General features: G+C 37.6%; 1 protein-coding gene across 10 annotated transcripts in view; it reads left to right on the top strand.

Annotated features, from left to right (window-relative positions):
- LOC106084154 (polypyrimidine tract-binding protein 2) overlaps positions 1-22,096 on the top strand; it is a 530,939-nt gene that overhangs the window by 255,835 nt on the left and 253,008 nt on the right. The window contains exon 1 of one of the 10 annotated variants that reach the window (XM_059363052.1): positions 6,459-6,710. The exons of the other annotated variants lie outside the window; for them this stretch is intronic. Within the exon in view, the coding sequence (XP_059219035.1) occupies positions 6,501-6,710 (210 nt within the window). The 5' untranslated portion in view covers positions 6,459-6,500. Of the gene's footprint in view, positions 1-6,458; positions 6,711-22,096 lie in introns of those variants that run through there. 10 annotated transcript variants of the gene reach the window in all.

Raw genomic sequence — 22,096 nt, 5'->3', positions numbered from 1 at the left:
GAAGCGCTATATTAAGAGAGATCTAACGGAATGGTTGCAGTGTTTGTGAAAGATTTGTTGAGATCATTCACATCAACCTGAAACGAGGAACAAACCTTTGGTTTTCCAGCACCAATCTCATGAATCACTTCAACTTACTTTTAGAGTCTAATGCAGAATCAAATCGGGTGGAGTAATAATCAGTCTTAGCCAGGTTAACATAAGAGCTTACTCGGTTACGAGCGCAGCGTAATTCATTATACAACTCCGGCGTCTCTATCTCTATTGACAGTTTGATGAACGTTTTGATGAATGAACTGCGATTGAAGATCAACGGAAGTTAAATTTTAAATTGCATTTCAGTCGATCTAACGAAGATTATCCTCCAAAACTCTGTAATCTATTGTAGCTTGTTATAATCCCGATTTATCTACTCAGAAGACGCAGTATCATACCTAGATGTGAGAAATATGAGTTCATGTTTGGAGAAGCACGGTGACGAAACCTGATCGTAAAGCTCCATATTGGAGAGATTATTAACTTAGAATAAATCCAGAAATATGTTATTAGTCGAGGAGAAGTGAGTGGGACTAGTATCATTCGCAGCATATAATCCCAATGCCAACATACTATTCGCCAAAACGAGTTCGATGATCATGTTCGAGTTGAAGTCGCCTGTGAATGCTACAGAAAACAAACTGAAGCCAAACATAATCATCCGACCAGTAGAATATATCGCAGCAAATCCTTGTCATATATAAACTGGAGAGATGACAAGGCATCATCCAATAGATAGGTTACCACTTACAAGAAAGTGATTACAATTGCATCACTAACATACTAACAAACACTCCAATGCCAAGCTTTACAAGATACTGCCAGTTTACATAAAGTCTCTTTGGTAAATCTGAAATAATTGATTTCTTGCTTATTTTACCAGACTTTTTCTACAAATTCTTGCATTTATCATACTAACCAGAAATATGTGTTTCTTGGGTGCCTTCAAAGCAGATGTTTTTGTTTGGTGTGAACAGAATATGTATGAATCAATCTGCCCTGCTATTATGCTTCACGGCGTGACATCAATATGTTTACATCGTCATATATTGAAAAAGGGCATATGAAAAATGCATTTATTTTTGGAAATTTAACAATAGTCAAATTAAAATGCTGTTACATTTTCGTGGTAAACATATACTGCCGGTAATATATTATCGTTTTGTGTGGACAAAAGACTGTAGAAAGATTCAATTCGATTATATATCTCTATCACTTATTTATTATGTGAATGATTTTACATTGATTATAGGGAATTTTTGGTTATGTAAATTTATGTGAGTAGGGCGAATAGATTGAGTAGGCATTTCCTTGTGGATACTCAAGGAAAACTTCTGAGCATATGGCTTAAAATAGATTTCAAGAGGATAGAAGTCCAATCAGATCAAATAAAATGATCAGAAATGGGCATATACTTATACAGTGGCACAGGAAAGTCTACATATACCCTTCTCAAAAAAGAAGTTCTGCAATACGAAATTTTTGTTGGAAAAAAAAATTTCTGCCAAATATCAACTGTTGTTTAAATTGTTCACCATAGTTACCAGTATTGCAATTTGTTTAAATTTATTAGGTAAAATAATATCCCAATTACGTAATACTCATTTAACGAAGATACCGTTTGCAAAAAGGTATGTGGACTTATCTGTATCAATGTATGTTAATCGTTGAAGAAATTTTCCTAAGGTCAATATAAAAAGATCGTTGAAGGTTAGAAGACACAGAAAAACTTTGCAAATAGGAGAGATTTTTAACCATTTTTATACCCACCACCGTAGGATAGGGGTAGGCCACCGTAGCGCAGAGGTTAGCATGTCCGCCTATGACGCTGAACGTCTGGGTTAGAATCCTGGCGAGACCATCAGAAAAAAATTTTCAGCTCTGGTTTTTCCCCCCTAAAGCTGGCAACATTTATGAGGTACTATGCCATGTACAATTTCTCTCCAAAGAGGTGTCGCACTGCGGCACGCCGATCAGACTCAGCTATATAAATGAGGCCCCTTATCATTGAACTTAAACTTGAATCGAACTGCACTCATTGATATGTGAGAAGTTTGCCTCTGTTCCTTAGTGGACTAATGGGCAAAATTTGCATTTACCGTAGGATAGGGGGTATATTCATTTAGTCATTCCGTTTGCAACACATCGAAATATCAATTTCCGACCCTACAAACTATATATATTTCGGATCGTCGAAAAATTCTAAGATGATTTAACCATGTCCCTGTGTCTGTCCGTCCGTCTGTTGTAATCACTCTAGAGCCTTCAAAAATTGAGATATTGATGTGAAATTGAACACAGATACGTCTTTTTAATGCACGCTGGTTAAGTTCTTGAACGGCCCATATCGGACCATATTTATATATAGCTGCCATATATACCGATCTGCCGATAAAGGGTCTGAAGCCCATAAAAGTTTTATTTTTTAACCGATTTTGCTGAAATTTGAAACATTGAGTAGTTTTACGCATCCCAACATAGGACCCAAATATGGTCCATATCGGACTATATTTATATATAGTTGCCATATATACCGATCTGCCGATAAGGGGTCTGAAGCCTATAAAAGCTTTATTTATTACCCGATTTCGCTGAAATTTGAAAGAGAGGGTTACCTTAAGCCTCCTAATATCTGACTTAAATATGGATGAAATTGGACTATATTAAGGTACATCTGCCATATAGGCCGATCTCCAGATAAAGAGTCTAAAGCCCATAAAAGCTTTTGTTTTTAACCGATTTCGCTGAAATTTGAAACAGTGAGTAGTTTTAGGTCTCCCGACATCTGATCCAAAAATGGTCCATATCGGACCATATTTATATATAGCTGCCATATATACCGATCTGCCGATAAAGGGTCTGAATCCCATAAAAGCTTTATTTATAACCCGATTTCGCTGAAATTTTAAAGAGATGGTTATCTTAAGCCTCCTAATATCTGACTTAAATATGTATCAAATCGGACTATATTTAGGTATAGCTGCCACATAGACCGATCTCCAGATAAATGGTCTAAAGCCCATAAAAGCTTTATTTTTTAACCGATTTCCTTGAAATTTGAAACATTGAGTAGTTTTAGTCCTCCCAACGTAGGACCTAAATATGGTTCAGATCGGACTATATTTAGATATAGCTGCCATATAGACCGATCCCTCTATTAAGGGTCTGAAGCCCATAAAAGCTTTATCTATTACCCGATTTTGCTAAAATTTGAAACAGAGAATTATCTTAAGCCTCCTGATATCTGATCTAAATATGTATCAAATCGGACTATATTTAGGTATAGCTGCCATATAGACCGATCTCCAGATAAAGGGTCTAAAGCCCATAAAAGCTTTTGTTTTTAACCGATTTCGCTGAAATTTGAAACAGTGAGTAGTTTTAGGTCTCCCGACATCTGATCCAAATATGGTCCATATCGGACCATATTTATATATAGCTGCCATATATACCGATCTGCCGATAAAGGATCTGAAGCCCATAAAAGCTTTATTTTTTAACCGATTTCATTGAAATTTTAAACATTGAGTAGTTTTAGGCCTCCCAACATAGGACCCAAATATGGTTCAGATCGGACTATATTTAGATATAGCTGCCATATATACCGATCTCTCGGTTAAGGGTCTGAAGCCCATAAAAGCTTTATTTATTACCCGATTTTGCTGAAATTTGAAACAGAAGGCTATCTTAAGCCTCCTCATATCTGACCTAAATATGTATCAAATCGGACTATATTTAGGTACAGCTGCCATATAGACCGATCTCCAGATAAAGGGTCTAAAGCCCATAAAAGCTTTTGTTTTTAACCGATTTCGCTGAAATTTTAAAAAGTGAGTAGTTTTAGGTCTCCCGACATCTGATCTAAATTTGGTCCATATCGGACCATATTTATATATAGCTGCCATATATACCGATCTGCCGATAAAGGGTCTGAAGCCAATAAAAGCTTTATTTATTACCCGATTTCGCTGAAATTTGAAAGAGATGGTTATCTTAAGCCTCCTAATATCTGACTTAAATATGGACTATATTTAGGTACAGCTGCCATATATACCGATCTGCCGATAAAGGGTCTGAAGCAAATAAAAACTTAATTTTTTATCCGATTTTTCTGAAATTTGAAAAAGTAAGTAGTTCAAGGCCGCCCGCTATCCGACCCAAATATGGTTCAGATCGGACTGTATTTAGATATAACAGTCATATAGACCGATATGCCTATTAAGGGTCTGAAGCTCATAAATACTTTATTTATTATCCGATTTCGTTGAAATTTGAAATAAAAAATTCAACTGAGAATTATTGAAATTAAGTATTTTGAGATTCTGCCAGTGAGCGTAAACGACCTTTTAGTTATTATTATTTTGTTTTTGCAGTTCGTTGGACGTTTCTAATACAAATTTCCCCCCTGAAAATTCCATTAAGGAACAGGGGCATGCTTCTCAGTTATCAATGGGTGACTGTATGACTTACTCAAAATCTTAGATTAATGCTAAGGGACTTACTTTTAATAGCCCATTCCAAACAACGTGCCACAATGCAACACTACTTTGAGACGGACCTGGTAACCTTCAAATTGTCAGCCCAATTTCCAGTAAAGCTAAGAAATTTCTGAATAAATTTCTTTAAAAATGCGTTAAATTTTCTTTCTATCGCAGATTTTCTTGTCTAAGATACTAAATTGCACACACCACTTGGGCAATCTTTCTAAGAACTAATCCTTATAGACTGAAAGATTCCAGGTATAACCCACTTTGTTGTGGTACTGCTCCATCAAATCATGTTAAACTTTCGGAATGTTCCAATAAACCCGCTTGATTAATAAGATAGTTTGTAAAATTGTTACAAGTAGATGAAGAAAATTATTGTTTTTACTCTTGAAAGGCAACATAAGCTAATTAACTATGATCTTTCTTAAAACTTGGAAAACCTTGTCAAGAAAAAAAAGCGCAAACTTTTTATTAGGCTTATGAAAAGTTAAGAAAAACTTTCCCTTTTAAATTTTATCTTTCATTTTCAACTTGTTTGTAGTGAAAAATCCTTAAAAATTTAATATCCTAATCTTCTGACTATTCTATGAAGACTATTTTCTTTGTCACACTATAATGCTATACTCTAACTTATACAAATCCTATTGTGTGTACTTGCTCATATAGCAGAAACATTGACTTCCTTGCTAACTTCTGTTTTTCACAAACTCGTTAAGAGTATTAAAAATGTAGACAAAGTTCTTGGTAATATTTACTCTCAGTTTAAAAATTTTCATTTAAATATAACTATTGCCTTCTATGTCTGTCTGTCTGTCTATCTGTCTATCTTTACTTGCTATCTCAACTATGTTTGGCCATTTGTTCTCAATAGCATTGCTATGCTCTATCTTTCTCTCTTTCACACACACATACACACCTACCCCCTACCACTCTCACTCTCACTCTAACTACTTTGTGCAGTTTTTCTTGTTCGAAATAAAAGTTATTATATGAAATAATAATCGACTTCTCATACTTTATATAAAAAAAAGTTTTTTTGTAATTAATATCTACTCTTTCTGCCACTATTTGAATTTTACCACCAGCACTCTAGGTTAAAAGTTTTGTTTAAACACACACATTTATACACACACATACACAAGCGAAGCGAGAGTTGTTTATTAAACAAAAAATAAAGAAAATTCTTTCACTTTCCCTCTTCTAGAATAAAAATTGCTTTGGTTATATTTCTTTTGTTTTTCATTTACTTATTTATTATTAAATTTCTTAAACCTTTGGAATTTGAAGAAAATTTTATATTTTTTTTTCATGCTCTTTACCACATATTTCCTGTGATAAGTTTTCATTATTATGGCCTTGGTTTTATTTTTGCTTTTCTTTCATTTCTTGGTTTAAGTTCTGTTCTCTTGTTGTTAATCATTTAAAAAAAATGTTTGTTTTTTTTTAACTAAACACCCATACTTACTAGAAAACATAAAGAAAAACAAAAAAAAAAACAAATACTAAACTTAAATTAAAAACCACAAACAGCAAATGCAGTTGCTACAGGCAGCGCCCAACGCAGGACATCCGCATCAGTTGCATATGACGCCGTCCAATTATACGCCCGGCTATCCTGCCAGTGCAGTGGCAGCCGCTGCTGCAGCCTCCATGCTGCAACAGCATCAACAACAGCAGCAGCAACAACAACAGCAGCAGCAACAACAACAACAACAACAGCAGCAGCAGCAGCAACAACATCAATATCAGTTGCAACAACAATTACACTATGCTGCTGCGGCTGCTCAACAGCAGCAACAACAACAGCAATCGGTGGCTGTCCAACAACAACAACAGCAGCAGCAACAACAACAACAAATGCAAATGTTGCAAACCTATATGCAATTGCAGGTGAACAATGCTGCAGCTGCTGCTGCTGCTGCTGCCGCCAGCAATGGTCCAACAACACCTACTAAATTCAATGCTAGCCCATTAGCAATGCAACAGCAACAACAACAACAACTGCATCAGCAACAACAACAGCAACCGCAGGCAGCAGCCTTTTTCGCCTCCACATCGGCCGGCACACCATTGACCATTATACCCGCCTGCAATGGATCAGCTGCAGTGGCTGCCGCCATGTTTGCCGCCAATATGGCCGGCACAACACCTTCGAGCACATCAACAGCAACCACTCCATCCAATAATGTAAATAATAACATTAGTCTATCTGCAACTAGTTCCTCTCCAGCAGCAACTGCGGCGACCGGTGCATATTTGGGTGGTGGCGGTACGGGAGGCTCGAATGGCATAGCCGCCATGGCCATTGCCAATGCCACCAATTCCGTTGTTGTGGCCAACCATGCAGGTGCTGGCCTCTTGGGTGGTGCGCCAACAGCCACCGGTGGCCTACTCTTGAATGCCCCCGACTATTGGAGCAATTTCATGGCCTCATCACCATCGTCGGCCACAGCAGCGGCATTGTCCTCGACTGGTGGCCTCAGCGGCGGCGGCGGCGGCGGCGGCGTTGCTGGTTTTATTGGCATGCGTCCAGGTGCTGGTCTGCTGGGAAGTGCTCCTGGCTGCCCGACCATAGAATTGGCCAACAAAACCTCAAAACTTTTGTTGGCCACCTCGCCGTTGCCACTCAATGCCAGCCAGGCATCAGCGTCTTCGTCCTCCTCATCATCATCTTCTCCATCAAGTCGCTGCAGTTCTGCTTCTTCTGATTGTTCTATGTCATCGCCATCTTCATTACATCTATCTTCTCCTAAAAAGGTTTGTGTCTACTATACGTCTAGAAGAACTGAAAAAAAAGTAACCAACAAAAAAAAGAATAACAAAAATGAAATGTGTCCCCCCCATCCCCTCCAAAAACCTGCATCTCAAACCAACTACTAACCAATAACCAAAAGTTCCTTGCCCAATCCCCGTATACCTCACTCACATCCCATCATCAGTTTAATCCTTTGCCTAAGTGTTTTGATGTCTTCTTAAATACTATAACTACTTAGTAGCCTAAGCTTACCTTTTGTCTCCTCTACTCCATGTGTAGATCTATCGCTTTGCCTGCCACCCCAACAATGCCTACACAGGCGCATGTGGGGATATATTAACACACATACTTCTTCATTACCTGTATAAACACCACCATATGGTCATACGTGTGTGGCTTAAGTAGTTTGTAAACCCTTAATCACTCCATACGACAACTTCTATGTATGATGAACAACAAATCCATATCTTGATCTTCTCTTTTTTGTATCATGCCTTGTCTTATTGTCTTGCCTGTTTTTTTTATTGTAATATACTAATTGTAATACTTAGTAGCTAACATAAGTAGAAATCATCTCTCAATCTCTTTGTCTCTTCTTAAGGAATTTTTAAACATTGTAGTATGTGTCGTTTCTTATATTGTATAACCACTACATGTTCCATATGATAGATTAAAGACTTTATCATCGTTATAGCCTAAGAAATCTTAATAATTCTTTTTGTCAAATGTTTATTAATGACTGGATTTTTATCTAAGCATTTTTTTAATACAGGTAATTGAAATGGAGATGAATTATTATAAAACTCTGCCCAAAGACCATTTGATAATCCTTTAATATAGTGAAGATTATAAACAATGAACAATGTATCAAAGTTGATGTAAATTGGAGAAGAATTCGATCAACTTTAGAGAACTCATTGATAATATGTAGATTTGTTTGATTACAGCTTGAGATTTCAGCATTGAATTTAAAGCTTTCTATTAAAAGAATAGCATAGTAAAGAACTTATAAAAGCTTTGAAAGTGTGTGCTATTGTCAAAACACTTTGACTGGCATGATGGATCGCGATTTCTGATACGCCATGTATCAAATTGATTAAGGTTCTCTACATACTCAGCGACTATTGGGTACGGTGTAGAGCACGCTTTTGTTCTGAAATAATTTGGCAATGAATAGCATTGTAAAGAACTTATAAAAGCTTAGCAGGTGTGTGCCATTGTCAAAACACTTTGACTGGCATGGTGGATCGCGATTTCTGATATGCCATGTATCAAATTGATTAAGTTTCTCTACATACCCGCGACTATTGAGTACGGTGTAGAGCACGCTTTTGTTCTGGAATAGTTCGACAATGTTGATGTTTTTTGTTATTCTATGTATTGAAGATTATATCGAAATAGTTAAAAATAAATCTTACTGCTCTCTAACTGCGCTTGGAAGAGCTAGGGGACTTATTGAGACCAGTTTAAGGACAAAAGCTTGCTCTACACCCTACTCAATAGTCATTGGGCATGTAGAATAACTTAATCAATTGGAGAAATGAGTTGATGAAGATACATAGCGTATCAGAAATCGCGATACACCATACCGGTCAAAGTATTTTGACTTTAACACACACTTGCTAAACTTTTATAAGTTCTTTGCTATGCTATTCTTTGAATATAAAGCATTGCATTTAAATAATCTCGAACTGGAATATTTTCGGAAAATTACGAAAGGATTTTAAAGATCAAAATAAAAGAGAGCAAACAAACACAACAATTTTTAGTAAAGAAACCATTTATTGTGCAGATTGAAAATAGTTTTATATTGAAAAGCATTTTATCAATCCTCTGTACAACAAGTATTGATCAGGGTAAATGCTTGTTGAATATTACGCGCTTCTTGTACATTTATGTATTTGCCTTTTTGTCCCATTAGGATCTCCTTTTATTACGTTTTGAGTTTTCAAAGATGTGTGCACTGTTTCTTCAAAGTGTTGTATGCCTTGTAATTGCCCATGTAATGGAAAGATTTCCATATTTTACAGGCTGAATTGTTGTACTATTTTGGTCTTGGTTTCTCTAAGCATGTATTCCGCATTCGTATTCTATGCTTTCATTGTAACCAAGTGTTATGAAAGTCATCTTCGTCCAGAATACTTTTGTACAGATGTACAATCAGAGAAGCGATAACTTGGAGACCACAGTGACCCAGAGATTAGGATTTCCGCATATGGCGCCAAACACCAGGGTTTAAATCCTGGTGTAAACATAAGATCAATTTACAGCAGTGGTTATCTTCTCATTATTAAAGCTGGCTGCATTTTCGAATGGCTTTTTGTATGTCCGGGATTGCGTGGCTTGTGCCAGATATATCACAGATATATTTGTGGATTTAAAGCATTTATTTAACAATATTTTATGGCGCAGCGAACTCGCGTGGTTTAAAGATGTGGGGTATCAGGAGATTGAAGCAGATAGTATAGGGATTGTACAGCTTGTGTGGTGGTGCCCAGTAAGAAGTGGAAGTATGTTGTGAGGGCAGGGCTCTACCTAAGGTTCTATCATTTAATAACTTATGAAGGAACTTCAGATTCATTTTCGAAACCTCTAGCTTTATATTACAAAATTTAAATATTTAACTAAAAAGGTTGAACAAAACGTCTGGGTGAGAAGGTCATTGTGTGCGATTTAAGGGATTTAGTCCTTGAAGGGGAGATGAAAAATTAAGTTGATACTTAGTGGCTGCTTAACTACATCTGATTATTAAAGCTGGTCTGTTCTCGTTGCGCTACTCGCCGCTAGTAAGCTACAATGTGGTAGTTGTGTCGAAAGGATTGTTGCAGATGTGCTGCGCGAGCTATGAAAGTGGATCTATTTGTTCTACTGTGCTACTTACGGCTTACCTGTATGACATTGCGCATTATTTAAAGGGGTGATTTCTTGCCGAAGATTTGATATATTCGCCTGTGTAGATGTGGGTATTGTTGCTTGCTGTACCCCTTGATCTTAAGGTTATTTGAGCTTCGAAGAAAATAATTATGTTTGTTGAGAGGGATTTTTTTTTGGTTTATATACGACGCGACTGCCTTGAATTTGGCTTCAATTTTAGCTTATTAATACCGGGACATTTGAATTTCATTGTATTCTTGCATAGGAAAAGTCTACGTTGGACTGAACCTTGTAGCGCCTTTGGGGTTGTGGTTGAGTATGCAGTACGTAGTTGTTGGTTGTATTCTATCTTTCGTCTGCTTGATTCTGTTGAGTGTCAAGACCCAGGAACTCTGCAACTAAGATAGGGTGCGTCCACAGGGATCTGGGTCTGAGTCGAGTGGGTCTGGCTAAGCAGTTAAACAGGTGTGGTCCCTGGTTACACACATCCTACACGCCGGCATCAATCCTAGCTCTGTAGGAGTTGAGGCGGCTGCATCTGCCAGAACGTAATTGAGCCAGAACTACTCTGGTTTGCCGGGGGAGGACAATTTCTTCAGGTTCAATGGAAGGTGGTCGTTCTCCAAGGACTATATTCACCCAGTAGCTATTTTCCGCATGTGCTACCGTGTCTGCATGAATTTTGTCTAAACCTGCTTGATATGTCGCTTGATCTAGTGGTTTTCTCTTGTAGCACTGAACCTTACGCTCTAGATCATAGAGAACTACCTTAAGGTAGATAAGGTAGATGGTCTCTGCGATAACAGTCCAAAAGGTATTGCTTAGACAGCATGTACTTTCTACTGTCTTCGCAATGGTAGACATAACTACATGCTGTCTAAGCAATACCTTTTGAGCTGTACGTTATCTGCCGAAGCTCCCTATGCGGGACTTGAAGGCTTTGGGAATATCCTATGGTGAGCGGGTGTGAGATTTTAGCAGATCTTTATTAAACTACGGGATGTTTGCCAGTATCTAAACATTCACTGATTTGGCCCATATGCGACTTACTCTTATAAGAAATATTTGTACAAAATTCCCAGCGTTTACTATTACTCGTTCGAAAGTTAGCATCCCTTCGTTAGATGGACGCACGAACGGACATGGATAGATCGAACAGCGGCGTCAAGACGACCAACAACCTTGCCAAAAATGTTACGAAACGCTTCAAACCGATCTCCCGATTTAACTTTTAGAGCCTCTAGGGTGCACAATATTTATACAATTTGTCTGCATCGGCCCATTACTTGATAAAACTCCTATATAAACCAATCTCATCATATGAAGAAGTCTCTTTTTTCTCAAACATAGGATCTATTGGGTTGCCCAACAAGTAATTGCGGATTTTTTAAAAGAAAGTGAATGCATTTTTAGTAAAACTTAGAATGAACTTTAATCAAATATACTTTTTTTACACTTTTTTTCAAAAGCAACCTAAAAGTAACAGCTGATAACTGACAGAAGAAAGAATGCAATTACAGAGTCACAAGCTGTGAAAAAATTTGTCAACGCCGACTATATGAAAAATCCGCAATTACTTTTTGGGCAACCCAATAGTTCCGACTTCTAACTCTTCACCTGTCCTTAGTCTATTTTCACAAGTTTGATTTGAATTTCTTATACCAAAAGACATTACAAGGTGAGCTCCCTAGTAGTCTTAGTTGCTTGGGGTTGTCCGCAGAATAAATGCCATGTTTTACCTGCAATTATGCATATAAAAAGATTATAGGATTTTAATATTCCATAATTGAAAAAGCCTATTCTTTTGATACAAAGTTGTTCCACATTTTCTTGACATAGTTTTCCATTGAATTCATTATGCTAATTTTGTACCATAGGTGCACTTAATGATAATTCCCACACAATAACGGCATATATCTTTGATTTGCCAACTCGTCATTATCTCAGATCACTAGCTAAACTTGCAATGGCAATTATTGCTGTCATTAAACTCTAGGTGGGCCCTAGTGTTTCTATAGAAAGGAAACCACATGTCTTAAGGTTTTTTCTAATGGTTACTTTGTATTTGCTTAGTATGTCTCAATTACACGCAATCTTTACTTAGCCAAGTAATCACGTGAGAAGGGGTTTATCTTAATTATTCTTTTTCATAATAATTATAATAGGCCAATGAGGATTTTACATTAGCTAATTGCCAGGATTTAAATGGTGGGAATAGAATATAGAGGAGCCAGTGTCGATTTGTGTACTTGCTTTGCATTCAACACTTGCTGCATTTACTTATTATTTATTTCTTTTTTTTTTCATTATTTTTTCATGTCACAGTAAAGCTGTTAGTCCACGCACCAGCCACCAGTCACCAATCACTATCTGCACACTAACACCACCCTCACAGTTCTTGCTACTTTTAGAACCTAACCTAAAACCAATATCAACAATCAGCCACCTTTTGATTGTAAATTGCTGAAAGCCTCACCAACTGACTGACTGCATTTATATGAGGGAGAGCATGAGCTTGAATGGTGATGATTGGTAGTCTACATATGTCCCCACACACGCCCACCTACATGTCTGTTTTGATAGTGTTCGTTTTTAGGTCTCTATTTTGGAAACATGCATATGTTTGTGGGGTATTGTTGTTGAGGCGGGCTGGACAGACAATGGTGGTTTTTTTTTTGTTGTTGCTTTTCTTTTGCTATTTTGTATTTATTTTATTAGAATAATGTTTTTATATACACCTCTCTGCCATATCGATTAGTGTTAATGTGTTGTTGCATATTTTATAAACAATTACATTTCAATATCTGTTGCCCGGCAAGAGGCCATGCATACGCTCACTGCTTCACTGTTGTTGTGGTTGTTGTTGTTGTTTACATATGATTGTTTCCCAGCCAAATGTTGGGTTTTTAAGTTGATCGGAATGGGGGGGCCGGAATAAAAGCCCATTGCAATGGGCATAAAAACAACATGACTGTCATAGTATTGGGTGCGCATAATAAATTGGTATAAAACGTCCTTTCTATAGGGAAGCCATACAGATACAGTTAGAAAAATGGATAAAAAGGTTTTCTATTTCTGTTTAAGAAATGAAAATTAGAATATAAAATTTATTGATGTTAGAGGCAAATTTTAGAGAAAGAAAAAGGCCAAGACTGGTAGCACATTTTCTTAAAGTTGAAAATTTTCTTATATATAAAAATCAATTTGTGTTTGTTTGTGTGTTCCTTATAGACTCAGAAACGGCTGAACTGATTTTCTTGAAATGTTTCACTAATGGTGCATAATGATCCCGTGGTGAAAATAGGGTACTACATTTTTATACCCTACATCACTACTGTGGTACAGGGTATTGTAACTTAGTGAATTAGTTTGTAGCACCAACCAAAAGAAAGAGAGATTGGCCCATTGATAAGTATACCGATCGATCCAGAATCACTATCTGATTCGATTTAGCTATGTCCGTCTATCCGTCCGTCCGTCTGTCTGTCCATGTTAATTTGTGTACAAACTACATGTCGCAATTTTCATCAGATCGTCTTCAAATGTGGTACAGGCATGTTTTTTGGCCTAGAGACGAAGCCTAATGAAATTCGAAAAAATCGGATCAGATTTGGATATAGCTCCCATATATATGTTCGCCCGATTTGCAGTAATAATGCAATAAACTGGTCATTTGTAAATCGATTCTCTCGAAATTTAGAAGGAAGGATTCTCTTACGACTATCGACATTATTGGTAAATTTGATAGAAATCGGTTCAGATTTATAGACAGCTCTCATATATATATATGGCCCGATTTTCACTCCTAGAGCCATTGCAAACGTATTTATTGACCAATCTTTGCAAAATTTTGTACAACGCCTTCCTCAACGATTACCACAATATCTGTGAAGTTTGCTTGAAATCAGTTCAGATTTAGATATAGCTCCCATATATATTTTCGTCCAATTTGCAGTAATAATGCAATAAAATGGTCATTTGTTAACCGATTCTCTCGAAATTTAGAAGGAACGATTTTTTTATGACTCTTAACGTTACTGGTGAATTTCATAGAAATTGGTTCAGATTTAGATATAGCTCCTATATATATAGGCCGATTTTCACTCCTAAAGCCATTGCGAGCGCATTTATTGACCAATCTTTCCAAAATTTTGTACAGCGCCTTCCTCAACGACTACCACAATATCTGAGAAGTTTGCTTGAAATCGTTTCAGATTTGGGTATAGCTCCCATATATATGTTCGTCCGATTTGCAGAAATAATGCAGTAAAATGGTCATTTGTAAATCGATTCTCTCAAAATTTGGTAGGAAGAATTCTCTTATGACTATCGACATTTTTGGTGTATTTGATAGAAATCGGTTCAGATTTTGATATAGCTCTCATTTATAGATATCACCCGATTTTCACTAATAAAGCAATTGCAAGCGCATTTATTGACCAATCTTTCCAAAATTTTGTGCAACGCCTTCCTCAACGACTACCACAATACCTGAGAAGTTTGCTTGAAATCAGTTCAGATTTAGATATAGCTCCCATATATATTTTCGTCCGATTTGCAGTAATAATGCAATAAAATGGTCACTTGTTAACCCATTCACTCAAAATTTGGCGGGACGGATTTTATTATGACTCTCGACATTACTGGTGAATTTCATAGAAATCGGTTCAGATTTAGATATAGCTATCATATATATATATATATATATATATATATATATATATATATATATATATATATATATATATATATATATATATATATATATATATATATATATATATATATATATATATATATATATAGCATCGTGCTCTTCTCTCAAATACTAATACCAATACCATTTATTTAAACCCCATATTGCCATTGGTGTTGGGGGGGAGTTTACAGGATGAGGCGTCCCCCAAACACATGGTCCCAAAATTGGTTATCAAATTCGTATTCTACTCCCAAATATCTTTATTTGAGTCCCATATTGCGATGGTCAGTAAAAAATAGGAGGCCACCGTAGCACAGAGTTTAGCATGTCCGCCTAAGACGCTGAACGCCTGGGTTCGAATCCTGGTGAGACCATCAGAAAAATTGTCAGCGGTGGTTTTCCCCTCCTAATGCTGGCAACATTTGTGAGTGACTATGCCATGTAGAACTTCTTTCCAAAGAGGTGTCACACTACGGCAGCCGTTTGGACTCGGCTATAAAAAGGAGGCCCCTTTACCTTTGAGCTTAAACTTGAATCTGACTGCACTCATTGATATGTGAGAAATTTGCCCCTCTCCCTCAGTAGAATGATCAAAATTTGCATTTGCAGTAAAAAAGCTATTTGTAGGGAATTTTGGGAAAGGGATATACCCCCAACAATTGGTCCCTTAAGTGGGTATCAATTCTTGCTCTGCCCCCACAATACCTTTCATTTAAGCCCCACATTGACATGGTCGGTAAATATGTCCGATTTAGGGGTGTTTTGGGGGTGTGGGGTGATCCCCCAATCACTAAGCCCTGAAAATATATCAGCAACGTGCTCTATTCTCATATATTTGAACCCCATATTGCCATTGACCTCAAAATTGGATATCAAATTCGTTTTCTAATCTCAAATACAATTCACCTAAACCCCTTATTGGAAAAAGCCAGCAAATATGTCCGGTTTGGGGTATGGGCCCTAAAAACTATGAATATCGGGCTCCATAGTCTTGAAGACCCAAATTGTCTTGGTTAGCGGAAACGTCCTACTTGGGGGCTGTTATGATGGTGGGACATCCCTTAGACAGTTGGTCCCGAATGTTGATGTCAGATTCATGGTCTACTCTCAAATACCCTTCATTTGAGTTCCATTTTTCCACAGTCGACAAACATGAGCAGTTTGGGGGATGGGGCGGCAACTCAGTGATTTGGTTTTGAAAATCTATATCAAATTCGTTTTCTACTTTAAAATACCTCTTATTTGAGCCCCATATTGTAATGGTCAGCAAATAATTCCTATTTGGGTGCTGTTATGGGGGTGGGGTGGCCCCATAGACACTTTTCCCGAACATTGATATCAGATTCGCGCTTTACTTGCAATTGAGACCCATATTGCTATGGTCGTAAATTTGTCTTCTTTGGGGGATGTTCTCTGGGCGGCCCCTCAAACACTTGGTCCCACATCTGGATGGCAGATTCGTGTTCTACACTCAAATACCTTTTATTTAAGCCCCATATTGCTATGGTCGGTAAATATGTCCAATCTAGAGGTGTTTTGGGGGTTGGGGTGGACCCCCAAAAACTTGGTCCCACATTTGGATATCAAATTCGTAATCTACTCGCAAATACCTTTCATTTGAGCCCCATAGTGCTTTGATCGTAAATTTCTCTTCTTTGGGGTATGTTCGCGGGGATGGGCGGCCCCTCAAACACTTGGTCCCACATTTGGATTTCAAATTCGTTATCTACTCGCAAATACCTTTCATTTGAGCCCCATAGTGCTTTTGTAGTTAATTTCTCTTCTTTGGGGTATGTATGGGCGATCCCCCAAACTCTTGGTCCCACATCTGGATATCAGATTCGTGTTCTACCCCCATATTGCCAGGGTCAGTAAATAAGTCCTGTTTGGAGGGGTGTTTTTTGGGAAGTGGTGGACCCCCAGAAACTTGGTCCCCAATTCGGATATCAGATTCGTTTTTTATTCGCAAATACCTTTCATTTGAGTCCCATATTGTCGGTAAATATGTCCGATTTTTGGGTGTTTTGGGGGTTGGGGTGGTCCCCCAAACACTTGGTCCGACAATTGGATATCAGATACGTTTTCTAATCTTAAATACCTTCCATTTGAGTCCCATATTGTCGTGATTGGTGTATATACATATTTGGTAGGTTTTGGGGTGGGCCCCCCCCCCCTCCCCCCCTAGGTACCCCATCCGAAATTTGAACACAAAATTTTTGTTTGCAGGTTACTATAAGAGGGCGTATAAAATTTCGCTTAAATCGCAGGCACCACCCATCTCCGAGATCTGGCGTTTCTGAAAATTAAGGTAAGGGGGAGGGTCCGCTCCCCCTTCAGATACCAAACTAGTAAGGAAGGGCAAATATCGGGCGGTGCCGACTGTATAATACCCTAGACCTACCCTATAAGTACAATGTGGGAGCTATATCTAATTCTGAACCAATTTTGATCGACCTCGGCGAGCAAATATGTTCAAACTGTAATAACTACCGTTGACAAATGACAACATTATTGGTAATTGCCCACATCGGCAAAACATTTATATAGGAGCTATATCTGATTCTGAAACGATTTCAAGCAAACTTCTCATGTATTGTGGTAGTCGTCGAACGAGGCGTTGTACTAAATTTTGGGAAAATTAGTCAATAAATGCAATTGCAATGGTTCTAGGTATGAAAATCGGGCCATATATATATATATATATATATATATATATATATATATATATATATATATATATATATATATATATATATATATATATATATATATATATATATATATATATATATATATATATATATATATATATATATATATATATATATATATATATATATATATATATATATATATATATATATATATATATATATATATATATATATATATATATATATATATGGCCCGATTTTCATACCTAGAACCATTGCAATTGCATTTATTGACTAATTTTCCCAAAATTTAGTACAACGCCTCGTTCGACGACTACCACAATACATGAGAAGTTTGCTTGAAATCGTTTCAGAATCAGATATAGCTCCTATATAAATGTTTTGCCGATGTGGGCAATTACCAATAATGTTGTCATTTGTCAACGGTAGTTATTACAGTTTGAACATATTTGCTCGCCGAGGTCGATCAAAATTGGTTCAGAATTAGATATAGCTCCCACATTGTACTTATAGGGTAGGTCTAGGGTATTATACAGTCGGCACCGCCCGATATTTGCCCTTCCTTACTAGTTTGGTATCTGAAGGGGGAGCGGACCCTCCCCCTTACCTTAATTTTCAGAAACGCCAGATCTCGGAGATGGGTGGTGCCTGCGATTTAAGCGAAATTTTATACGCCCTCTTATAGTAACCTGCAAACAAAAATTTTGTGTTCAAATTTCGGATGGGGTACCTAGGGGGGGAGGGGGGGGGGGCCCACCCCAAAACCTACCAAATATGTATATACACCAATCACGACAATATGGGACTCAAATGGAAGGTATTTAAGATTAGAAAACGTATCTGATATCCAATTGTCGGACCAAGTGTTTGGGGGACCACCCCAACCCCCAAAACACCCAAAAATCGGACATATTTACCGACAATATGGGACTCAAATGAAAGGTATTTGCGAATAAAAAACGAATCTGATATCCGAATTGGGGACCAAGTTTCTGGGGGTCCACCACTTCCCAAAAAACACCCCTCCAAACAGGACTTATTTACTGACCCTGGCAATATGGGGGTAGAACACGAATCTGATATCCAGATGTGGGACCAAGAGTTTGGGGGATCGCCCATACATACCCCAAAGAAGAGAAATTAACTACAAAAGCACTATGGGGCTCAAATGAAAGGTATTTGCGAGTAGATAACGAATTTGAAATCCAAATGTGGGACCAAGTGTTTGAGGGGCCGCCCATCCCCGCGAACATACCCCAAAGAAGAGAAATTTACGATCAAAGCACTATGGGGCTCAAATGAAAGGTATTTGCGAGTAGATTACGAATTTGATATCCAAATGTGGGACCAAGTTTTTGGGGGTCCACCCCAACCCCCAAAACACCTCTAGATTGGACATATTTACCGACCATAGCAATATGGGGCTTAAATAAAAGGTATTTGAGTGTAGAACACGAATCTGCCATCCAGATGTGGGACCAAGTGTTTGAGGGGCCGCCCAGAGAACATCCCCCAAAGAAGACAAATTTACGACCATAGCAATATGGGTCTCAATTGCAAGTAAAGCGCGAATCTGATATCAATGTTCGGGAAAAGTGTCTATGGGGCCACCCCACCCCCATAACAGCACCCAAATAGGAATTATTTGCTGACCATTACAATATGGGGCTCAAATAAGAGGTATTTTAAAGTAGAAAACGAATTTGATATAGATTTTCAAAACCAAATCACTGAGTTGCCGCCCCATCCCCCAAACTGCTCATGTTTGTCGACTGTGGAAAAATGGAACTCAAATGAAGGGTATTTGAGAGTAGACCATGAATCTGACATCAACATTCGGGACCAACTGTCTAAGGGATGTCCCACCATCATAACAGCCCCCAAGTAGGACGTTTCCGCTAACCAAGACAATTTGGGTCTTCAAGACTATGGAGCCCGATATTCATAGTTTTTAGGGCCCATACCCCAAACCGGACATATTTGCTGGCTTTTTCCAATAAGGGGTTTAGGTGAATTGTATTTGAGATTAGAAAACGAATTTGATATCCAATTTTGAGGTCAATGGCAATATGGGGTTCAAATATATGAGAATAGAGCACGTTGCTGATATATTTTCAGGGCTTAGTGATTGGGGGATCACCCCACACCCCCAAAACACCCCTAAATCGGACATATTTACCGACCATGTCAATGTGGGGCTTAAATGAAAGGTATTGTGGGGGCAGAGCAAGAATTGATACCCACTTAAGGGACCAATTGTTGGGGGTATATCCCTTTCCCAAAATTCCCTACAAATAGCTTTTTTACTGCAAATGCAAATTTTGATCATTCTACTGAGGGAGAGGGGCAAATTTCTCACATATCAATGAGTGCAGTCAGATTCAAGTTTAAGCTCAAAGGTAAAGGGGCCTCCTTTTTATAGCCGAGTCCAAACGGCTGCCGTAGTGTGACACCTCTTTGGAAAGAAGTTCTACATGGCATAGTCACTCACAAATGTTGCCAGCATTAGGAGGGGAAAACCACCGCTGACAATTTTTCTGATGGTCTCACCAGGATTCGAACCCAGGCGTTCAGCGTCTTAGGCGGACATGCTAAACTCTGTGCTACGGTGGCCTCCTATTTTTTACTGACCATCGCAATATGGGACTCAAATAAAGATATTTGGGAGTAGAATACGAATTTGATAACCAATTTTGGGACCATGTGTTTGGGGGACGCCTCATCCTGTAAACTCCCCCCCAACACCAATGGCAATATGGGGTTTAAATAAATGGTATTGGTATTAGTATTTGAGAGAAGAGCACGATGCTGATATTTTTTCAGGGCCAAGTGTGTGGGGGACCGCCTCACCCCCGAAAACACCCCTAAATCAGATATCATGAGAATACCGGGCTGAAATAAAGTATTTTAAGAATGGAGTACACCTTACATCCGAACTAAAAATTCGTGGACCAACATAGATCCAGATGAAGTCACTTATATTGTTAAATTGTTGGTCACGCGATATTCTATTTTCGTAGCATTGTATTTCACTAAAAGCTCTTTAATTCTCGAAAATAAATATTCCAAGGAAAATTTTGTTTCATATAAAGTAAAAGAAGGCGCTGCGGAGCGGGCCCGCTTCAGCTAGTTTTATAAATAACTAAATAAATGTTTTTTTTTTTTCAGTGTATGTAACTATTTAATAATTGAACAAGCTGACAATTCACTAAGGTGGCAAAATGTGGCACTTTTCCCTTACACCATTTTCATAACTTTTTTGTTTTTCTGTCTGTCCATTTGTCTGTCTGTCTCGCGTAGCCAAGACTGGTAGGCTATTTTCTATATGGTAGAATTGTGGCTTACTTTGCCAAGGATTTTTTGAGTAGCTTACCTTATAAGTGTGTGTGTTTAAGTATGTATGCGGCTGTTTGTTGCGAAGGCAAGGACTCTAAGGTTGGCTGTGTCAACTTTTAATGTGTTAAATGTCATCGAACGCACTTTTGTGTTCGGTTAGTGGTTAATGGGGTGGGGTAGGCTAAGATGGTGGTGTTGTTGAAGGTGTTGTAGGCTGCTATTAGGTCTGTGAATAGTTGATTGTTGATTTGGGGTGTGGGGTATGGGGCTTTTGGGGTTGTTGTGTTTCATTGGAAACAATTTATATAATGAGTTTATTTTCAAGGGATTTGAGTTTAGCTTAACATATTTTCTCCTACCCACACTGTGCTAAGAGGGATATTCGCTGCCTATTTCTACCCCCCCTGCTCACCATCATATTTCATCTTTGCCATTATTATACACGTATTTATGGCATTTAGTTAGTTGTCGTTATCGTCCTTATGGTCTCATTGAATGACTTGTTGTTGTTGTTATAGTTGTATAGAGTTATTAGTGACGCATTGTATACATTTTCCCCTTGAATTCCCATTTTCCATGCCATATATGAATATTAATTGTCTCACTTACTCACACACTCAAAGACTCTCTCTCACGCTCTATATCTGCTGTATCTCTGTGTGTCTGAGTGTTGTGTTTGCTTTCATGTGGTAACGTGTAGTTGGCTTTTTGTTTTTATTATTGCTTGCAATAGGATTAAGTGATTTTTGCATATTTGCAATTTTATATGAATTATGTTATGTTTTTATTGTTGTGCTTTTTTTTTTGCTGGGCGGTTGGTGGGGTGTTTTTTTGTTGTTGCTCCGTTTCTTGCATTAATTGTTAAATGTATTTGCAAAATTGCAAATTGATAGCTCAACATACATTAAGCTGTGGTGTCTGTCTGTCTACAGTGATGGATATGCTATTGGGGAGTTGGTTTTTTTTTGTAGAGAAACTTAAAATTTCTTTGTTATGGGAATTTTTGTCAAAATTTAATTTTATGGTTAATTTAAGTTTTAAGTGAAATTTTGCCAAAATTTCCTTTTTTATGGAATATTTTTTATAATTAATTTTTTTAAGGAAATTTTATCAAAACTTCATATAAAATATTGCGTTGCCCAAAAAGTAATTGCGGATTTTTTAAAAGAAAGTAAATGCATTTTTAATAAAACTTAGAATGAACTTTAATCAAATAAACTTTTTTTTAAATTTT

The sequence above is a fragment of the Stomoxys calcitrans genome, chromosome 2 (assembly GCF_963082655.1).
Source record: "Stomoxys calcitrans chromosome 2, idStoCalc2.1, whole genome shotgun sequence".
Classification (NCBI taxonomy): domain Eukaryota; kingdom Metazoa; phylum Arthropoda; class Insecta; order Diptera; family Muscidae; genus Stomoxys; species Stomoxys calcitrans.
This window is presented reverse-complemented; position numbering and strand designations above follow the sequence as displayed.